General features: G+C 47.3%; 1 protein-coding gene and 3 long non-coding RNA genes across 5 annotated transcripts in view; 2 read left to right on the top strand and 2 right to left on the bottom strand.

Moving 5' to 3' along the window:
* Positions 1–7,120, bottom strand: part of Gm52067 — a 15,265-nt gene extending 8,145 nt beyond the window's left edge. Inside the window, exon 1 of the long non-coding RNA XR_003950714.1 lies at positions 7,045–7,120. This is a non-coding gene — a long non-coding RNA (predicted gene, 52067). The remainder of the gene's footprint in view (positions 1–7,044) is intronic.
* On the top strand, positions 6,700–22,196 carry Gm46405. Of its 2 annotated transcripts, none has more exons than XR_001780882.2 (2): positions 6,700–8,476; positions 21,880–22,196. It is a non-coding gene; the product is annotated as a predicted gene, 46405 (long non-coding RNA). The 2 variants fall into 2 exon arrangements; XR_003950713.1 differs by having other exon boundaries at positions 7,334–7,554.
* Positions 13,674–18,454, top strand: Sox4 (SRY (sex determining region Y)-box 4). Its single transcript, NM_009238.3, has one exon. It carries the CDS (start codon positions 14,352–14,354, stop codon positions 15,672–15,674), a length of 1,323 nt encoding a protein of 440 aa, NP_033264.2. The 5' UTR covers positions 13,674–14,351; the 3' UTR covers positions 15,675–18,454.
* Positions 19,267–21,985, bottom strand: Gm46406. Its single transcript, XR_001780883.1, has 2 exons — positions 21,857–21,985; positions 19,267–19,393 (listed from the first exon to the last, which is right to left on the bottom strand). It is a non-coding gene; the product is annotated as a predicted gene, 46406 (long non-coding RNA).
* Positions 22,197–22,381: the final 185 nt, after the last annotated feature.

Here is a 22,381-nt window from a genome sequence, read left to right as displayed (position 1 = left end):
CAGTAAAGTTTCTTGCCAAGATGAGGTTTTGAGAATATAACCAATCAGATGAGAGACATGCAAATGAGGTATATTAACTAATCAGATGTGAGACATGCAAATGAGGTAGTAAGCATAACCAATCCGGGTGTGAGACACGCCTCTCCTAGGCCTATATAAGCAGCACCAATTCTGGGCTTGGGGTCTTTTCGCCTCTGCAATCAAGCTCTCCCAATAAACGTGTGCAGAAGGATCCTGGTGTGGCGTCTGCTTTGCTGGCGAGTCGGGCACGCACAAGATTGATCATTGTCTTGTTCTGGTTCTGCAAGATGGCCAGAGGAAGTTCTATCACAGTTATTGCTTGAGGAGATCAGTTGGCTTCCTAGAAGATTACATTCCAGAGTGCAGCCTCAGAAGGTGGATAATTACCCTTTTAGGGGTGAGGAGAGGTCCAGGTGTGGCCCCGCCCATCATTGTCTCAGCTGATATATTGTTAATCTGTTAGTCAATGTGTTAATTACTGTCTTAGCTCAAGGGAAAAGCAGCCTGGTTCTTACAAGATGATCTGATCCACGGTCTCTCACCTTAAATAACTGTCCTCAGCCTGGGGTGGTCTCTCCTATAGCTAACAGTTCCTTGGGGGATCTTTCAGGCCATGTCCCTTGTCACAAAGATGTTTGGATCATTCCTATCCTTGGAAACCAAGGTGACTCTAAAGCATCTGTTTTCAACCTGTGGGGTCGCAACCCCTTTGGGGGTCTACTGACCCTGTCACAGGTGTTGCCTTAGACCATCAGAAAAATAGATATTTATATTACAATTCATAACACTAGCAAATTACAGTTATGAACTAGCAATGAAAATAATGTGATGGTTGGGAGTCACCAGGACATGTGGAGCTGTATTAAAAGGTTACAGCATCAGGAAGTTTGAGAACCACTGCTTCGAGGAAAGAGAAAAAAACAATGGGTTATCTCTGTGCCTTTGGCTTGGAAGTGCGGTGTGCCAGATTAAGCACGTACAGGATTTCACCGGTTTTTGTTTGTTTGTTTGTTTTGTTTTGTTTTGTTTCCCTTGTAGGCCTGAAAGAGAAGTCAGTGACTTTGGTGATGTCTGTCTTCTACTTATAGCTTTCTGCTATGAGAACATTATACTCATATCCAGAAGGGTTTGTACTTCTAGGGATTTGCAACCAATAGTCTAATGTAGTCAAGTTAAAAAAAAAATTACTGACAGAACATAAAATTGATTTTAATGTTGCAGATGAAAGTACAAAGGTATTTACTTAAAAATAAATGTATAGGTGTCGTGTATTGGTTATTTAGGAACATATATGGAACAACTGTCTTATAATTACTTATACACACTTCCCTTCTCACCTGAAATTGAAGGGCAAGCCATATCTCTAAGCCTTTTGGGCCAGACCATGAATCTAATTATGACCAATGGGCTATGGACACTCATGATAAACATCATTTCTGGGGGCAGCAGGGTGGGGGGACAGTAGAAAGTAAGTGAAGCTCAATGATAGAGTCCATGCTTCGTGTGCAAGAAACACTGGGTTCAATTCCCAGTGCTGAGGGGGGGGGGGAGGGGGAGGAGGAGAAGGTCAGTGGTACCGCCAGTGTTTGTCAACATCCAGGCAGTCCTAGGCTTATCCAGTCTGTCTCAGTCACAGCAATAAAGCATACCACATGCTCAGCTCCGGAATCATTCAGCCTGAGACACTGCCAAGGCAGGGAGGCATTCAGACTTAGAGTCAGTAAGAAAGAACGTTATGGGGCTACAAACATAGCTTAGTGGGTAAAACCCTTGCCACACAAGCATGAGGACCTTAGATGATCCCCAGAACCTACATTAAAAAGCCGGTTGTGTGAGCTGGGCGTGGTGGCACACGCCTTTAATCCCAGCACTCGAGAGGCAGAGGCAGGCGGATTTCTGAGTTCGAGACCAGCCTGGTCTTCAAAGTGAGTTCCAGGACAGCCAGGACTATATAGAGAAACCCTGTCTCAAAAAACCCAAAACAAAACAACAAGAAGCCAGTTGTGGTGGTGGTGGTACACACTTGTAAACCTGTTACTGGGGAGGCAGATCTCTGGCCCTCAAGGGCCAGCCACTGTAGCTGACTTGGCAAACTCAAGGACAGTGAGAAACCCTGTCTCAAAAGGCTAAGTTGGCAAGCACCCAAGGAACAAGACTGAAATTGTCTTCTTACCTATACACACATATGCACATAGACCCACAAACAGTTAAACGTGTGTGTGTGTGTGTGTGTGTGTGTGTGTGTGTGTCTGCATCTGTACACACACACCAAAATCTTTTAAGGAAAAAAAAAGTACTTTAATGAGTTGAGTCCCTGCTTCTCTCTCAGGACAGGCCTGTAGATCACTACTGTTGATCCTGTCCAGGCAAATTCAGGGAAGAGCAGCTAATGAACACAAAGACGTGCCATTGGCTGTGGGTTACTGTTTTATTTGTGTGTGTGTGTGTATGTATGTATGTATGGATGGACGGGTGGATTGTTTTTCTTAAGACAAAGTATCTCTATGTTGTCTTGGTTGTCTGGGTAATTGCTATGTAGACCAGGCTGGCCTCGAACTCACAGAGATCCACCTGCCTCTGCCTCCTGAGTGCTAGGATTAAAGGTCTGTTCCACTACCCCCAACCATACTGTTTTATTTTTAAAGTTCCAAATTTTAGAAGCTATAAAGTTCTATTTGGACTGTGAGTTACAATGGGCCAGAGTGACTGGAATGAATTGGCCTCTAAAGGAAGGTGAGTGGAGAGCACCCTTCAATTATAGGTGGTGAAGTTTCCTTAGGAAGTAATTTTCTCCCACCTTATTTCCCCTTGAGGCACATACATGAAAAAGAAAGCTGTATCTATTCTGAGTTAAGCTATAACATACCTTAAGCTCTAAGTAATCTTTGTGATACTATCTTGTTTGTTAATATCAGGGACTTTCCAGTCCCAAGAAATTAAAGCAGCATGCTAAAAGAGGGTAGCAAAGATTAACCTTCTCATTTATCATTCCACACTGCTTCACTGAGAGTTTGTTGAGAATTTGTTGGAACATTCTGGAAGTATCTATGAGCATATTTTGGGTTGAGTTTAATATTTCAGTCTATAGGTTGAGTAAAACCATCCTTTCTCAGAGTGACTTCTCCTCCCCTCTCCCCTGATTCCTTATGTGAATGTTCAAAACTACTTGCACATATAGGCAAAGCAAAATGAATGTTGACTAGGTGGATAAAGCATTTGCCGTGTGCACAAGTGTGAAGACCAGTTCAGATCTCCAGTACCTATGTAAAACCACACAGGCATGGTAACCACTTGTAATTCCATAATTCCAGGGCTTGGCAGGCAGTGACAGGAGATCCATGGAACAAGCTAGCTAGCTAGACACCCAATATCAGCTTCATGCCTGGTTACACCCACCCACACACACACACACACACACACACAAACACACACTCACTCACATAAACACATACACTCTCACACACACTCACACATACACACACACTCACTCACATGCACACATACACAAACACACATACTCACACTCACACTCAAACTTCACCAGCAGCCATAATGCTTAATAGCTCAACAGAATACTTTCTTGGATACTGCATATTTTTACTTACATATTATATATTTTATTCTAATGGGGTAAATTTAATTATTTGAGTTTTGTGTTTTAAGGGTTTGAGGGGTGGGGCTGGAGAGATGACTCAGCCGTTAAGAGCACTGACTGCTCTTCCAGAAGTCCTGAGTTCAATTCCCAGCAACTGTATGATGGCTCACAACCATTTGCAGTGGGATCCAATATCTTCTTCTGGTGTGTGTGAAGACAACTACAGTGTACTGATATACATAAAACAAATAAATAAACAATTATTTTTAAAAATGTTTGAGGGGTAAAACTTAAGAAGGGGTGGGGGAGAAGACAACAGCTGGAATATAAATAAATAAAAAGAAAGAAACTTTAAAACATTACATTTTCGTATATACAGTATGAAAAAGAAAAGAGGGCCCAGGGCACTCTCATTTTTCTGTTAACATACCTTCTCTGGCTAGCTACTTCTTCAGCCAAAACACAAAAGCCATCCTTAAGTACAGCTATGTCTCTAAGATGGGACTATTGGTAACTGTGATGGTTAACTTTGCCAGTTTCACTGGGCCATTAGGTACCCAAATATTTGTTGGAACATTCTAGAAGTATCTATGAGCATATTTTGGGTTGAGTTTAATATTTCAGTCTATAGGTTGAGTAAAACAGACTGCCCTCTGTTGGGAACAAAAAAAGGGGTCCAACATCCAGCCAGAGTTCCTGTGCTCTGAGCAGGCAGACGCAGGCAGAACTGCCAGACACTTTCCACTCAGCCCCAGGTGGACATCTAAGCCTCTGACCCCACTCGGCGGGGGGTGGACAAGGGGCAGCCCCCAACTGGGGACCCTGAGGTGACACCCTGTCGTCCCGGGGTTATAGGAGAGAGGGAATAGGGAAGAGGTTCCCAACACTGACCAGAGTCTTAATGGAGCAGAGACTCTCTATGGTTTAAGAGCTTTATTATAGAAATGCAGGGAGAAAGAGAGAAGGTAGAAAAGGAGAGAGAGAGAGAGAGAGAGAGAGAGAGAGAGAGAGAGAGAGGGAGGAAGAGGAAGAGGAAGAGGAAGAAGAAGAAGAAGAAGAAGAAGAAGAAGAAGAAGAAGAAGAAGAAGAAGAGGAGGAGGAGGAGGAGGGAGAGGAGGAGGGAGAGGAGGAGGGAGAGGAGGAGAGAAGAAGACAAGGAAAAGAAAGAGAAGAGAGAAGACAAAGAGAGGGGAGAGGGGGGAGAGAGTGAAGGGTAAGAAGTAAGAGCATAAGAGTAAGAGAGAGAGGTGGGGGCTGAACAGCCCTTTTTATGGTCTTTACTGCTGCTAGGTAACTGGGGAGGAGTTTAACCTGAAGGTCAGAATCTTGGGACATTGCTTATGTGACTACTGACCATGCTTCTCTTGTGGAGGCTGTGGGAGGTGGTAACTTAGGCAGGGGCCAGAGCTCCAGGAGCATGAGGGAACGCCTACTGTGTCATGAAGGTAAATTATGACCATCAGGGTTCAGACCTCAGCTCGACCGGAGACCAGCCTGCAATTCCCCACAGCCCTCCCTAAAGTGGGTTAAAAGACAGAAAAGAATTAAATATCTGATCCTCTCCCATATCTACAAGACGTAACTTCCCTTGTCCAACCATCTTGTAGATTGGATGTTGTTTTTCCCTTGCTTTTTAATTAGAACTATGTCATTGGTCCTCCTGTGTCATAAGTCTACAAAGTGCATGTGTGCTGGCTAATCTTGTGTCAACCTGACAGACAACTAGAATTATCTGAAAGGAGGGAACCTTAATTGAGAAAATGCCTCCATAAGATCCGGCTGCAAAGCATTTTCTTAAATTGTGATTGATGTGGCCGGGCCCAGCCCATTGTGGGTGGTGCCATCCCTGGATTCTGGGCTCTATAAAGAAAGCAGGCTGAGCAATCATTGAGGAGCAAGCCAGTAAGCAGCACCCCTCCACGGCCTCTGCATCAGCTCCTGCCTCCAGGTTCCTGCCCTGCTTTGAGTTCCTTCCTGTCCTGACTTTCTTTGATGATGAACAGCAATGTGGAAGTATAAGCTGAATAAACCCTGTCCTCCTCCCCAACTTGTTTTTTGGTCATGGTGTTTCATCACAGCAAGAGACCCTAACTATGACAGTATGTCTTAGGAATTATCAGCCTCCATAATCAGGAGCAAAATTCCTTATAGCAACTCACTAATATGCCAATGGTCAAAGGAAGTTAGTGACCAAATCCAGAGAGTAAGGGGTAGAAAAGTCTTACACGGAGGTACCATTGCCAGGAGGTTGGATTATCAAGACTCCCAACACACTGGCTGCCAACAAGGAAACCCCAAATATCGGCAGAATTCTCACTGATTGGCACTTGCCTGGTAACTATAGTGCAAATTTCAAATCTGGAAGGACAAATTTGGAATCTGTGAACAGTTTGGGTGTCCCAGTAAGATATAACCTTACTATGTGTTTTTTTTTTTCACTTGCTTTGTGTGTGTGTGTGTGTGTGTGTGCGCGCGCGCGCGCGCACATGTGTTGGCATGTGTGCCACTGGTGTAGGCATGACAGTCAGAAGAAAACATTAGGGAGACAGCTCTCACAAAGGGTCTCTGTTAGTTTTCCTGCTGTGCTTACTATCACAGGTTAGATAGCTCACAACCACTCAGGAGTCTCCTGTCTCTACCACCAGCTCACAGCCACTAGGAGTCTCTGCCACCAGCTCACAGCCTTTCAGGAGTTGCCTGTCCCTGCCTCCTGTCTAACTTTCGAGTGCTGAGATGACAGGTACCTACATCTAGCTCTCTTATGTAGGTCCTGGGGAGTAAACTCAAGTCATTAACCTTGTTGTAGCAAATGATTTTACCCACTCAACTGATGGCCCAGTTGCCTTGATGGTCTGTGTGGTTGGTTGGCTGGACTTTTTGTTTCGAGATAGGATCTAAGCTAGATAACTTAGGCTGGCCTTGAACTCATTATATAGCCCAGGCTGGCCTCCAACTCAGTGCTTGCCATACTTCAACCTCCCAGATGCTAGGACTATATGCATGAGCCATCAAGCCTAGCACCGTGCATATTTAAATTGTATGGTTTGTATTATACACTATATAGATTTTAACACATGGTACATTGGGAATGATGTCGATTTTTAAAATACATATATAGTAGGTAATGTCACACACAAATTTTCTTTCATTTAAGGTTACATTACACAATGCATGGTGGCACAAGCAAGTCTTTAATGCCAGCTCTTAGAAGCAGGAGGTAAAAGAATCCAGAGTTCTAAGTCATTCTAACTGCTCAGATAGTTCAAAGCCAGCCTGGGTTGCATTCAAACTTGTCTTTAAAAAAACAAGTGACTCGACATTTGTACAACACAGTGATATTTCAGATGATGTTTGTGAAATTGAGTTAAATTTGAGTGTTGTAAGGATGAGCCTTCATTTATTTGTCCCGACAAGCCAAATCAACTTACTTATGGAACTAACTTAAAGCAGTCTGCTTCTGTAAGTCCAGGCTGTCCTTCAACTTGTGTTTCCACAAGCTCTTGCCTCAACCAAGTGCTGAGATTTAGGTGTGTAAACCATTTGAAATTATTTTTCACTTGGGCTGTGTGGGACAAACAGCCCACAGAGTCTTGTGCTTCAAGGACTTCTTTTAAAAAAAAAAATCATAAGCTACTAGTCTCCAGTTACTCGGCCAGACACCTCCCTCCTCTTGCCTTCAAATTTGCCTCTTTACAAAAGCTGCTTTGCTGGCAGTTCAGTATGAATTTATTTTACAGCATATACAAGGTTTTCTGGTAGCTTGCAGTTCCTGAGAACTGCAACCGAAGGCTCTTAAGCTGAGCGGGGGACACACAGTAGGGCACTCACTACGTTGATTGGCAGTTGAAGTGGCAGTTGGTGTGGAGTCGTCGCTGCCACGGGTACTCTTATCTTTCCTGGCCACACCCCTGGGCCCAGGAGGCAGCTCTGAACAGATGGTGAGTCTCCGGTGCCAGGTGTGCAGCGCGCCCTGCGCTGTGTGAGGCACAGGGCTCTTTGGTCCTTGCCGCACCCCACCCATCCTATGCCCGCGAGCGCCCCCAGCGCAATGTGTGTCTCGGTGCTGTCCGCACGCGCGGTTAGCCGAAGGTGAAAGGCTGGGAAAAAAGGAACCCTAGTGCCAGGCAGAACCCGCCACCGGGCCAGCTGCTCGTGGCGAGCACGTTCCTCCCCTCCTCTGACTCCCATCACTTGGCAGCCACCCCAATCGCCTGCTCGCCCCTCTGCAGCAGCACACACGCCTTCGCACTTGCTCCCCTCCCTATTCTCTTTTCTGACACTTCGTGGCTTACATGGACCACTCTCCAGCGGGATGCCCTTGGTCCCCGCCCGTCTCTTAGCCTTCAAGGTGGCTCTCCTCGTTCCCTAATATTTGGGGAACTCTAGGCGGCTTTTTTTTTTTCCATAATCGTAATCATTTGCTTGCCTCCTGGGACTCCAAACTGTAATTGCTTTTACGTGTCTGTGGTCTCGAGGACAAGGAATCCACTGAGAGATGGTTTGGGGGTGCTGGGCTGGGAAGAGGATGCTCTATTCCGATTCCGAGTACCGTTTGCGGGGTGGGGGCTGCAAGGAGGAAAGTGCGCTCAGCCTTTCCTTTATCCACCCTCCCCCCGTCGCCCTCGGCAAGGGCTTTGGGGCGCCTTCGAGGTCCTCTGTGGACACACAAACACCTCAATCTTCCTGATCAGGCTAGAGCCTGGAGGTGGGGAACTATCTGGTTCCTTCGTTCTGCCCCTGGGAAGAAGCCCTGGCCGCTGTGCGTGCACTGCCCCTCCCGCAGTCACAGTGAGAGCTGAAGCGTGAGTCCCAGACCGATGCAGATGGCACGCTATTTAGTCCAGGAGAGGCTCACAGAGGGTAAGGGGCTGCTGGGCACCCGAGTGCACCCAGGGAACCAAATGGCTGTCGGTTCCGGTCAGTGGCGGAACTGGGCCCCAGCGGCTAGGTCCAGGCTGGAATCGGGGGAGGGGTGCGTAGGGGGAGGGACTGGGCGAGATCCCCCCTCCTGGAGTGGCTGCTCCAGCTGCCACTTGCAAGGAGGCCCGGGAACTGGAATAGGTGGGGGGGGCGGGGGGCGTCACCAGCCCATTCCTGACCGTAAACCTCCTCAGAAGGCAGTGGTGAAACGCCGCTGCGAGCGTCGCCCGAGCCACGTTTACAGTAGGAAAGACTTTCCTCCGAAAAGCACCACCGGAGTCGATTGCAATTTAGCTCCTCCCAGTAAGAGTCACAGAGAGGCAAGGCGAGGCCGGTGCACCGGGAGTCCTAGGCGAGCTTGGGCAGGACCCCTGTTGCTGAGCTCCACGGGGCGGGCGTGCCGGGCTACGGAAACCATTTCTTTTCAGGAGCAGGGTTGGCCTTTGGGACTCCTGTGGTCATGCACCGTGTGTTTCTGCCGCCGCCGAAGCAGAGCGCGCAGCTGGCGGAGAAACCGCATTCTCGCTCCTACCCGCCCGAGGGAGATGACCCGTGACCTCCCGAGTGAGGTTACCAGATCCGAAAGGGGCGTCTCGGCTTCCCCAGCCATGGGGGTTGAGGGGGTGGGGGGTGGGAGGTGGGCTGGAGAGGTCGGACGAGCAAACAGGGAGCAGCAATCGGTTACCCTAAACTTTGTCTTACGGGGAATGGGGGGATGCCCAGAATTCACCAGCACACCCACCGGTCCTTGAAACCCGGAGAAGTGTTGGGGGTTCACTGGTTCAGGAGACCAGGAAGGGACGGTTGGATCTTCCCCCACGTTTTCCCACGTCGCTGCATGCTCAGGCAGGCTCAGCGCTGCCACCTGGCGGCTGCCTCTCCCGGACTGGGAGGAGCTGTCTGCACGCACCAGTTCCACAGATCTTGAAGGGTGTGCCAGGCCTCTATCTGGGGAAAGGGCAGAAGCTCCAGTTAATGCTTCCTATCTATGTGGCCCGTGCAGACACACTTGTTTTCTGCTTGTTCTCAAGAGTAAGAGGGAAATGCGTTGGCGTTGAACGGCATGGGTATAAAGAGCTGACTTGAGCCTGCTGGTTATGAGGGGTGAGAAAGTGGTGAAATTATTAGAAATATATGTTTCTTATCTCTGTGTAGTCTAACAGTGAATATGAACGACAGCTTTCATTTATCCTGCTTAATATTTTTCGAATAAGAATTCAACACACTGGTCTGGAGAGATAACTCAGCCCTTGATAAAGGCTAAGGCTCACAACCAAAACCTAAAAAATACTGTTTCAATACAGCCCCCCTTTCCTAGTCCAGTTTCAATACAACTTCCTCAGCACCAAGAATGGAGTAGTGCAAGGGGTTGGGGGGTGGGGAGCAAAATCAGCCCCAGTGAAGGGTTGACCTGAAAACAGGGCTGATGGCATTCAGTTTCCCAGAGCACTTCCAGTCAACGAAATTAACAAGAAGGCGTCCTCCACCTCTGTTTATTTGAACTGAATGTTCAAAGCCAGAGGGGCTCACACACTCAGTTTCTACAGCCAAAGCAAAGCACGATTCTTGGAAAATAGTGCCAAGCCAGACTCGTGAAACTAATTTCCATGCAGGTTTTCCTCCCTCTATGCTATCGGGACACATTAAGAAGTCGAGGTAAACCTTCATCCATACCCCATCCATACCATTCTGTAGATGTGAGGTTTTATGTTGTGCAGGTGTGTAGGGGCAGGAGAAGCACATTAGCAGTTATTACCCTCTCATGTCGAATGGATTGCATTTAATGGAATAAAATAAATATCTGCCTTAATTCAAGACGTGAAAGATCTAATATCATTTCCAATAAAGACCATTAGTTGATGATTCTAAGGCAGGACTTGTTTGCAAAACAATCCTGGCTCTCTGTTCATAGAACTACAAGGGGAGCGGAGGGAAAGAGCACTGAGCACTGACTTACTAGGGGCCACCAAATAGCTAGTATCTGGGGGGAACGGGGAGGTCTCTGATGGAGAACTGATTACAAAGCTTAGGGCATTAGGTAATGAGACCCAGAAATCTTAATATCATGATTTGGTATTAAGTCCAGTGCATTCTGGTGTATATGTACTTTAATCAAAAGCTATTTGTCACATCTTTTGTCACATGTTTCCATGCTCTAAGAACAAAAACAGTCACACTTCAATAACTCCAAACTGTCAGGTATATACTCTACAGGATTACATTGTACAATGGTGTAACTAGGTCAACGGATGCTACCAACACATATTTTACCAGGTCTAAGAGAAACATAGACACAGGGGGTGCATCTCATAGTCAGGGGGACAAGGAGGACCTTTAGCAGCTCGTGAGTTGGCTCAGCCGGTACAGGCCTCTCTAGGCCAAACCTGGCAATGTGAGTTCAATCCCCAGTACCTGGATAGTGGAAAGAGAGCACTGGCCGCACAAGATGTCCTCTGACCTCCATCTATGCACAGTGCCAAGCAGTGGACTCGCATACAAAAATTAACTTAAAATGGTTTATCCCCTTTTCCTTAAAGGCCTTTTGTCCTTTGATGGCATATACTATTACAGTACACCTTAAAAGTCTGTTGGGTTTTCTGACATGCATCTAACAAGAAAAATCAGGGCAGGAATTACTTTTTTGATATGCTCTTTAAATTAAATATGTGCATTAAGCATGAGTGTAACTATGAGGGGTGATTTACACCACTGGAAATACCACCAATTACACCAACACTCATCTTTGCCAAATTATCCAACATTGTTGAATACAGATTGTACAAGGAATACATCTCCTTATTTTTGTCATAATAAAAATACTGATTTTGTAGACAATAGACCTTTTAGGATAACCCAGATGCCATTTTGATGGCATCTTAAGAAGGTACATCTGTGGGTATCAGAAAAAAAAACAAAAAAAAACAAAAAAAAAAACACATATGCCTTGCAAAACACTTTTCTTGGTGGAGGTTTTTTTCTTGAAGGAGTGCATACTATTTTAGGATTTCCTCCTCTGGGAATTAAAAAAGGGCTGTGATGGGTAGCAAATAGTCAAAAAAAAAAAAAATTACTTGCTTTTTACCCACAAAACATTCTTGCCTGCAGTTGATCTTAGAGACCCAGTCAGCTGTCTCCATAGGGTACTCTTTCCAGTAAATGTCTAATTCTTGACACCCTCGGCCTCCTTCCAGCCTAAATACTCTGAATGTGTGACAAGGTAAATGGAAATATACCACCCAGCACTACTGTGCTCTCAATCAAGAGCTGGCTCTAAGTTGGCCTCCTCTGTTACTAGCCTGAGGGAAATCAGTTTATCATCGTATTAAAGGTGAGTTTTCACTAGAGTCCCAATGCTCAGATCTTGGGAAAAGGGTGGTTTGTGTAACTAAGTTGTTCTATATTCTAAGTATTATCTGCATGTGTTCGCTCTTTGAGACAAGGACTTGGGTAGCTGGAGCTGTCCTGGAATTCTTTTTTTTTTTTTTTTTCCCTTGGTTTTTCGAGACAGGGTTTCTCTGTGTAGCCCTGGCTGTCCTGGAACTCACTTTGTAGACCAGGCTGGCCTCGAACTCAGAAATCCGCCTGCCTCTGCCTCCCAAGTGCTGGGACTACAGGCGTGCGCCACCACCGCCCAGCTTGTCCTGGAATTCTTAAGCATCAGCGGATGATCTTGAACTCCTGATCTTCCTGAAGGCACCTCCCAAGTACTGAGATAACAAACGGGGACCACCAAAGGGGCTTTCGATTACGTTTCACCACCGGTGACCACCTCCCACCTTAGTCTCTCGAACATCGTGCTGCTCTTACTAGAAGTGGCATTTGCATTAGGGAGAACTCGGAATGTGTGTTAGAATCCAGAGGGCTCAGGACACACATCCGTGGTTTATAATCACACACTCACCGGGCACTAACACAAGCCCTCTATAAAGCTCACAAGGTTCCCAAAGCACAGAAGAGGAGGACAATGAGACCCAGAAAGAAAGATCAGGAGAGGGACTTGAGATAGGTCCAGCAGCCCACTCCCCTGTGCCACCCCTTTCTCTTCTTGGTCTTTTAGGCCCAATTGCTTCAAGTAGCACAGACACACGGGAGACAATGGGTAAGAAAGAGAGGGGGAAGGAGAGCACATAGCGAACCCATCTATCCTTTGGATATTGTGGAAAACAAACATTTAGAAAGTGAAGTCAATCCCATCCTGTATTCACCATGATCGCCCTATACAGAAATCACACAAAGTCTCTTATTGAGGTAATTATGGGCCACTGCCTTAGCGTTCCACAGAAAATCTTGTTTGGCCTACCCAGGATTTATAGGGGAAGTGAAATCATTAAATAACTAGTTAACCTCTGTTTGGCAAAAAGAGTAAGTAATTACTGAAAAGGGGAGAAAGAAAAAAAAAAAAAAAACCCTGCCTTTCACAAACAGCACAGATAGCATCCTGAAGGGATTTACACAATACACCAACGTTTGTTCTGTACCCAGAGTTGTTAAAATAATTGTGATGACAGGTGTCTAGGTACCACTTTCTTAATGGTTTTCAATATCCATTGATTTATTATTGTGGCTCCCCCCACTTACATCTCTAGCTCTAAGAAGGGGCTAAGAAAAGAGATTTTGCACCAAAGGCTGATTCTTTATTCCTGGGCTGAAAAGAACTAATAAAAATAATCACTCGGCTTTTAAGCAGAAAGCTTCCATTTACAGTATTTCACCCTTACCCCCCCTCCAAGCCCCTTGTTATCTAACATAATGGCTAGAATACATTTCCGTCTCTCCCCTTAATAACTTCATGCATTAACATCCTCTTCACACATGCGCGTGCGTGCGCGCGCGCGCGCGCGCACACACACACACACACACACAGAGGCAAACGCGCGCGCACCCAGCAAAAGGCGGAGGTGGGGGGGAAAGAGGCAGCAGAAATCTCAGCTGTACTTCTAGCCCTTTTAAAAAGTTTGCTCTGTAAATTGGAATGAGGTCAGATTTGGAGCTTCTCATTGCACGCGGAGATTATTATTGCATCGGGTTCCAAGCCAATGGGAAGGACGGGGGAGGGGCTTGGCACGAGGAAGCGTTAGTTACAGCGGCTGATTGGCTGTCTGAGAAAGGATAAAGAAGCGCGAGGCGGAATTGGGGTCTGCTCTAAGCTGCAGCCAGAGAAACAGAGTGAGGGGAAGAGGGCCGTCTCCCTCCCGGTTTCCAGTTCTTGCACGCTGTTTCTTAGAGAGTCTGCAGTGGGGGAACTCTGCCGGTAACCAGCTCCCCTTCTTGCAGGAGGGAGGGAGAAACATACATTTATTCATGCCGGTCTGTTGCATGCAAGCTTCTTGGCTTCCTACCTTGCAACAAAATAATTGCACCAACTCCTCAGCGCCGATTCCGCCCACAGAGAGTCCCGGAGCCAGAGTCGCTTTGGCTTTGCACTGCAGGAAAGGGACTTAGGCGCTAGAGACGATGTCGCTTTCCTGAGCTACCGCGAGCTCTCGTGAACTGCAATCGACTGCTTCAGGGAAAGGGGTGGGGGAAAGACTTGCCCCGGAGGCGGCGAGAAACTTGCGTTTGGAAGATACTCCGGCTACCAACGTTTGGAGAAACTCCTCGCCGCGGCCGACTCCAGCCTCGGTGCCCGCAGGGAGCACTTCAGCGGTGAGGGAGGACGGAGGGCCTCGGGGACTCTAGGTTGGCGGCGGGAGGCGGCCGCCCCTGGCCCGCGCGCCGCTCAGGGGACCCTGGTCTCCGCCCCGGGGAGCCCGCAGGGCCCGGCGACCGCGCCGCGAGCGTGTGAGCGCGCGTGGGCGCCCGGCAAGCCGGGGCCATGGTACAACAGACCAACAACGCGGAGAACACTGAGGCTCTGCTGGCCGGGGAGAGCTCGGACTCGGGCGCCGGCCTGGAGCTGGGCATCGCGTCCTCCCCGACGCCTGGCTCCACCGCGTCGACGGGCGGCAAGGCGGACGACCCCAGCTGGTGCAAGACGCCCAGTGGCCACATCAAGCGGCCCATGAACGCCTTTATGGTGTGGTCGCAGATCGAGCGGCGCAAGATCATGGAGCAGTCGCCCGACATGCACAACGCCGAGATCTCCAAGCGGCTAGGCAAACGCTGGAAGCTGCTCAAGGACAGCGACAAGATTCCGTTCATCCAGGAGGCGGAGCGGCTGCGCCTCAAGCACATGGCTGACTACCCTGACTACAAGTACCGGCCGCGAAAGAAGGTGAAGTCGGGCAACGCGGGCGCGGGATCGGCGGCCACAGCCAAGCCAGGGGAGAAGGGCGACAAGGTCGCGGGCAGCAGCGGCCACGCGGGAAGCAGCCACGCGGGGGGTGGCGCGGGCGGCAGCTCCAAGCCCGCGCCCAAGAAGAGCTGTGGCCCCAAGGTGGCGGGCAGCTCGGTCGGCAAGCCCCACGCTAAGCTGGTCCCGGCGGGCGGCAGCAAGGCGGCTGCATCGTTCTCTCCAGAGCAAGCTGCCCTGCTGCCCCTGGGGGAGCCCACGGCCGTCTACAAGGTGCGGACTCCCAGTGCGGCCACTCCGGCCGCCTCCTCCTCGCCGTCCAGTGCGCTGGCCACCCCAGCCAAACACCCTGCCGACAAGAAAGTGAAGCGCGTCTACCTGTTTGGAAGCCTGGGCGCTTCGGCGTCTCCCGTCGGGGGCCTGGGAGCGAGCGCCGACCCCAGTGATCCACTGGGGTTGTACGAAGATGGAGGCCCGGGATGCTCGCCCGATGGCCGGAGTCTGAGCGGCCGCAGCAGCGCAGCATCATCGCCAGCCGCCAGCCGATCGCCCGCTGACCACCGCGGCTACGCCAGCCTACGCGCAGCCTCGCCCGCCCCGTCCAGCGCGCCCTCGCACGCGTCCTCCTCGCTCTCCTCGTCCTCTTCCTCCTCCTCGGGCTCTTCGTCGTCCGACGACGAGTTCGAAGACGACCTGCTCGACCTGAACCCCAGCTCAAACTTTGAGAGCATGTCCCTGGGCAGTTTCAGCTCCTCATCGGCGCTCGATCGGGACCTGGATTTTAACTTCGAACCCGGCTCAGGCTCCCACTTCGAATTCCCGGACTATTGCACGCCCGAGGTGAGCGAGATGATCTCGGGAGATTGGCTGGAGTCCAGCATCTCTAACCTGGTCTTCACCTACTGAAGGGAGCGCGGGCCGGGGAGAAGGTGGGCCAAGAGGCAGGAGAGGAGAGAGGGAAAAAAGAAAACAAAAAACAAACAAACAAAAAAACAAACAAAAAAATGTTAAAAAGAAGAAGAAAGAAAGAAACAGAAAAAAAATGAGTTAAAAAGAATAGATGGAGAGTAGAAGGAGAAAGGGGAAAAGAAAAGGAAGAAAAAGTGCATAGAGCTGGCCTGGAACACGTCCCGCCGTTGGAGAAGGAGCGCGGGGGCGTTAGTGGACCCGCGCTCCCATCCCCCACTCTCAGGGCTGGGGACTCGAAGGAGGCGGAGAGTAGACGGGGGCGACCTTTTTTTGTTGTTGTTATTGATGTTGGTGGTGGCTAAAAAAGCTACTTCGAGTTTCCTCCCCAATTTTGCTTGAAGAGACTCCCCCCCACCCCACCCTTCCAACGAGCTTCCGGACTTGGTTGCACCCCCAGCAAGAAAAGAAGCCAAGCAAAGCTTCTAAAGACCGAAGGAATCTTTCCCTCACCCCCACCCCCTCGCCTTGGTGATTTCTTGTTTGATTTTGCCTCATGGTCAAGAAAGGAGGGGGAAAATCCAGCGTGCCCCATCTCCTACCCACCCCCTCTTTGTATTCTCTTTGTATTTTTCCCCTTCTTAAAATTTCTTTTTCTGCAATGAAGACAGAAAGAAGGCTCTGGGGTGATGCGTTTGGCATTTGTGTTGAGCTTAGGGGAGCATTGGCATGGAGAAACTCCACGCTGGCGAAGTCCCGGGCTGGGCTTTCTCCTCCTCCCCCCACCTTTTTTCCCCTTGTCCTTGCAGCTGGAGATGTGCTGGGAGTAGCAGGCCAGCCTCGGAAATGGACATGGGGACCTCGTGGAAGCCACAGCAACCTGGTTGGGGATGCAGAAGGACCCGGAGCACAGAGGGCGTTGGGGTTCCCGGGCCTCCGCCTGGGGTCTGTGCAAAAATAAAGAATTAAAAAAAAAAAAAAAATCAGAGAGGTGAGGCTACCCAGAGCCGGCGGGAGGACAGGAGACTGTGGGATGTGGTCCAGGGGCCGCGGAGTGGTTTGGGGGGGAAAAGAGATTTTTTTCTTCTCTTAATGGGAATCGTGATGGTGTTGAGTTATTTCACTGGTGGGGTTAATATAGCATGTTATCCTGTCTATCTTTTGAAGATTTCTGTATAAGACTGTTGAGCAGTTTTTAAAATAGTGTAGGATAATATAAAAAGCGGATAGATGGCGCTATGTTTGATTCCTACAACGAACCGATCACCAGCTCCTTTTCATTTTTAACTCTTTAAAAGGATTCAAACGCAACTCAAATCTGTGCTGGACTTTTGAAAAACCACAATTCAGGACCAAATTTTTTCTCCGTGTGTGTTTATTCCTTATAGGTGTAATTGAGAAGACCCGTTTATTTTTACCCCCTCACGGACTCTCCATCTTTGTATTTTTTTTTCCCTTGTAAATGTAATCAGATGCCATTTTATATGTGGACGTATTTATACTGGCCAAACAGTTTTCTTATTTTGTCCCCCCTTTTTTTCCCTTTTCATTTGCTTTCTTGTCTTTTAACCTCGTTTCTTTATCTTCTTTTTTATTTTCTTTCTTTTTCTTCGTTTTTTTTTTTTTTCTAGTGTTGTTACCCACGCCATTTTACGTCTCCTTCACTGAAGGGCTAGAGTTTTAACTTTTAATTTTTTATATTTAAATGTAGACTTTTGACACTTTTAAAAAACAAAAAATGACAAGAGAGATGAAAACGTTTGATTATTTTCTCAGTGTATTTTTGTAAAAAATATATAAAGGGGGTGTTAATCGGTGTAAATCGCTGTTTGGATTTCCTGATTTTATAATAGGGTGGCTGGTTAATATCTCACACAGTTTGAAAAATCAGCCCCTGGTTTCTCCATGTTTACACTTCAATCTGCAGGCTTCTTAAAGTGACAGTATCCCTTAACCTGCCACCGGTTTCCACCTTTCAACCCCCTGGTCTTATAAGGGGAGGAGAGTTCAGCCCAGCACCATAATGCTTTAAAAAAAAAAATTTTTTTTTTTTAACGAATTGCTGTTCTGTCCAGAGGTTTTTAAAACTGGTGCATTCACAGCAAAAAGGGATTCTGTAGCTTTAACTTGTAAACCACATCTTTTTTGCACTTTTTTTTATAAAGCAAAAACGTGCCGTTTAAACCACTGGATCTATCTAAATGCCGATTTGAGTTCGCGACACAATGTACTGCGTTTTCATTCTTGTATTTGACTATTTAATCCTTTCTACTTGTCGCTAAATATAATTGTTTCAGTCCTATGGCATGGTGATAGCATATGTGTTCAGGTTTATAGCTGTTGTGTTTAAAGATTGAAAAAAGTGGAAAACATCTTTGTACATTTAAGTCTGTATTATAATAAGCAAAAAGATTGTGTGTATGTATGTTTAATATAACATGACAGGCACGAGGACGCCTGCCTTTTAAGAGGCAGTTCCGTTAAGGGTTTTTGTTTTAAAACTCTTTTTTTTCCTTTCTTTTTTTATTTCTTTTTTTTTAACCATCCATCCTGTGCAATATGCCGTGTAGAATATTTGTCTTAAAATTCAAGGCCACAAAAAAAAGCAAAAAAAAAAAAACAAAAAAAAAAACAAAAAACAATATTTGGGGGAAGAGAAAAAGAAAAAAAATCATGCCAGCTAATCCTGTCCGTCACTGCCTGTCAGGTTGTTCCTATATACCTTCTGTAAATAACTTTTTTTGAGAAGGAAATAAAATCAGCTGGAACTGAACCCTAAATCTTGACTTTTGTCATCCTTATTCCTGGGATCTCTCCTTTCACTGCAGGCTGCTGCTTTGCTGCTTTGCAGCTTCGCGGTGGCATGGAAGCTGGTGCTGATTCAGTTAAGCCATCTTAATGGCAAACCCTAAGTTCCTCTTGGCCAGATTTCGCAGGCCTGACCCCGAGTGATGGCATTGGCCACGTGTGTGTCAACCCTCCCTCCGCACGCCAGCCTTCGAGGAATTCTCTGCGTCTACTGTACATCAGCAGGCACCCTTTGTCTGGAAATTGCAAAGAGGGGGGAGGGGCAGGCTTCTCTGCTCTCAATCCAGCCGGCAGGCTGAACTTTTTTAAATGTATTTTTTGCTTTTGTGTCTCTAAGCCACCATCCCCTTTACACACCAAGATTTGTTTTGCACAGACCAAGAAGAACAAATGAGCCTGTTAAATTATTAGGTCTTCTAGGAGAAAAGCCTTCCATAGTTACAAGATGGGAAAACCAAAATCAACTTAGGCTTGCTTTGTTGGGGTGGGGTGGAGGAGTCCCCTTAAATGCAAAGGTCAGTAGGGTGTGGTGTAATCCAAGTACTTGAGAGGCAGGCCAGGCTCAAGGATCCTGAGTTTAAGGCCTGAGTGGACTACTTGATTGAAACTCTGTTTCCAGAACTACCAAAGTTACTATGGCCCTAAGCTGTTCATCTTATGCCCCGCCCAACATGGGCGTCACTGTGAGTAAAATATAGCCTACCTGCTCACCACTGGAATGACAGGCCAAGTAGGAGAGTGTAGATTTTTATAGGCACCAGACACAGCATTAGTGAAGCCTGCATGCAGCTGGACAGTAGTCGGTGTTTATTTTAGAGATCAACGGTCTCCATGGGCAAATAGAAGTATCTTCCCTTCCCAAGGCTCATCTTCACAAATGTGTGCTTTCCATGTTTCCTAGTCTTTCCGCCCTGGAGAGAAAGGGTTAACATGCAGCACTTGGAAACAATCCTTTCTGAGGATCGGAGGCAAGGTGCTTGCATCCTGGGATCACAACAGAAAGAAGACTTAAGGGCCAGTACCGCAAGCATTTTTGCACAGTAAAAAAGCCATTTGCTAGGGGTTGGCTGTGATCAACTTACACTACATACTTGGATGAAGTATTCAAGGGGGGGAAAAACTGAAAAAGCAATTCCCTCTCTAAATACTGTTCTAATATCATTTTTCCCTGAGACCTTGAAACAGTATGGTGTAAATTTTTCTTTTTTAAAAGAGCTTTGGGAAAGAGTTGATATGCTTGTTTAATGGTTGATTATTATGGTGAGGATAATAGAGCATCTTAGGGTCTTGGAGAAGAAAGCCTTTGATAGTTACAAGACGGGGTGGGGGTGGGGATGACTTAGGCTTGCTTTGTTAGATTTGGGGTGGGGGTTTCCCCTCAAATGCAAAGGTCAGTAGGGTGTGGTGTAATCGAAACACTTAGAGACATGCCAGGCTAAAGGATTCTGACTTTAAGGCCATAGTGGACTACTTGAGACCCTGTTTCCAGAACAACAAAAGACCTTGTTCCTTCCCCCTTCTCCCCCGACCAGACAAAAACATCGAAATCCTACTGTAAATGAATCCTGTATGAATCATTTTTAAGTGATGCATATTTTCAAATAAGTTTGTATTTTTGTAGGCTCTTCTGCTACAGCCTTGTTTATTTTCCCCTGACTTTGCATGGGAGGAGCAAGCAGATGCTTTCAAATATTTTCTTTAAGAATCCTAAGGCTCAGGGTGAAAGTGGAGCAGTGCACTTAGCTAGCGTGCTAGAGGCCCTGGGTTCTGTTCCCAGGCCCCTGAAAAAAACAAGGAATTCTGGCACATCACCCTTTTCTCTTTAAAGTGTTGATACCGCGTGCTTCCTAGCAGGGGCGTGGCAGATGTGAACCACTGGAACCCTGTATTCAGGAAGGAGACTTACATGCCAGACTGTGCAAGGGAAAATAGATATTAGAAAACCACTTCACGGTGACTTTCAGATGGTGTGGCTCAGCAGAAAAGAGTGAGCTCCAGCTAGCTTTTCGCTCTTGTTCTTAAGACCCGGCTTCAGGCCCTGTGCTCAGTCAGCAATGTGGATTAGTGACACTTGTCACCATTGTCAGTTCTTAGCTGAATCCCCTGAAGAGCCATGAAAATAAATAAATAAATAAATAGGCAGCCTCCAGGCTCCTCTGGTGGGGTGAGTGCCTGCAGGGGCCTCAGGTTACTGCTGACTCTAGTCTGAGTAGGTGTCCTAAGGAAAGAACAGAGTTGGAAGGCCAGCAACCACTCGGTTTATCTGCTGTATAGATGGGATCAGAGTGCTTCATCATAAATCAATCGTTTGGTTGGTTGGTTTTGGGTTTTCCGAGGCAGGGTTTCTCTGTAAGGCCCTGGCCTAGAACTCTCTCAGTAGAGGGGGAGCGCCTTGAACGCAAGGATCTTCCCGTCTCTGGAAGTGAGTGCTGAGCCTGAAGATGCGCACCCAACACCACACCCTCTCACCTCGGATCTTAACCCACTGACCTAGAAGGTTTTGGATAGCAGGGCATGGCGGTGCTGTCCATTTAAAAAAGAAAACTTCCAGAAAAATCTAAGACCCCCCAAATCTGTTAGATTTCTCAAGGTGGAAGTTTTCTGTCATTTTTTTTTTTAATGGATACTTTGAGTTGTTTTTTTTTTTGTTTTTTTTGTTTTTTTTTGTTTTTTTTTTTTTTAAAGATTTATTTATTTATTATATGTAAGTACACTGTAGCTGTCTTCAGACACACCAGAAGAGGGAGTCAGATCTTGTTAGGGATGGTTGTGAGCCACCATGTGGTTGCTGGGATTTGAACTCTGGACCTTCGGAAGAGCAGTCGGGTGCTCTTACCTGCTGAGCCATCTCACCAGCCCTTGAGTTGTTTTTAAGATTGATTTTATGGAAGTGTTTGCGAGTGGTGTGCACATGTGCATACAAGGAGCCTCACAACAGCAAGGTGTCCTGTTGCCTGGAGCTGCAGTCACAGGCAGGTGAGCCACCTAACTCCATACCAGGAACTAAGTTCAGGTTCTCTGGAAGAACGGGAAGTAGTATCAACTGCCAGAGCCTCTCCAGCTTTCCTGTTGATTGTGGTTCACAGCCCTGGCCCCAGGACTATAAATACACCTCTGGCTTCTGATCTCTTGTGTTTCCCCCACACACACACACACACACCCCACCCCCGGCCTCTCTGATTCATCCTAGAAAACAACCTGAAAATCCATGTCGGTTTTTTTTTTTCACCCTGCCCACCATTTGAAAGCTGGGGTGGGCAGCTTGTCTGCATTTTCACCCCACCCACCATTTGGAAGCTGAGTTGGGCAGATGGGGGCTAGGGGTGTGTGTGAGCATCTTTTGATATCTGCATGGTGTTTCAGACCACACTAACCATCATTATTATCCTTTGTCCAGGGTGAGGTACTCGGTTCTCGTGCAGCTTGTCAAGACTCTGCACAAAATGGTGGTGGCTCTCCTCCTCCAATCTCCACCACCCACCACTGCAGCACGAAGCCTTTCCTGGGGAAGCTCTCCGGATGGTGGAGCCCAGGAGGCAGAGGCAGGAGGGTCTCTGTGAGTTCACAACCAGTCTGCATAATGAGTTCCAGAACAGCTCAGACTACATAGAACAGGATTAACCCTTTAATGCCTGTTTCTCCACACTTACTTTGTAGTGAGTTCTTGCATAAAACCTGTTCTTCAAGCTTCCAAAATATATTCATTTCCCAAAATATTTGCATTTTGTGCTATCTTTGGCAAGCAGCGTTGAATTTAGTCAAAATAATCCATGTGTGAATACTGGCTCTGAGCTAGGCTGGCTGGAGCACGGTGGTCAAGTTTCTTAGTCCCTTGGAGCCTCCGTTCTAAATCGTTCCATAGAAGGCCACCTGACTGAGAAAGCTGTTGTGAGAATTGA

Source organism: Mus musculus, chromosome 13, assembly GCF_000001635.26.
Source record: "Mus musculus strain C57BL/6J chromosome 13, GRCm38.p6 C57BL/6J".
NCBI lineage: Eukaryota > Metazoa > Chordata > Mammalia > Rodentia > Muridae > Mus > Mus musculus.
Note: the sequence above shows the minus strand (reverse complement) of the source record. Positions and strands in the feature narration are given on the sequence as shown.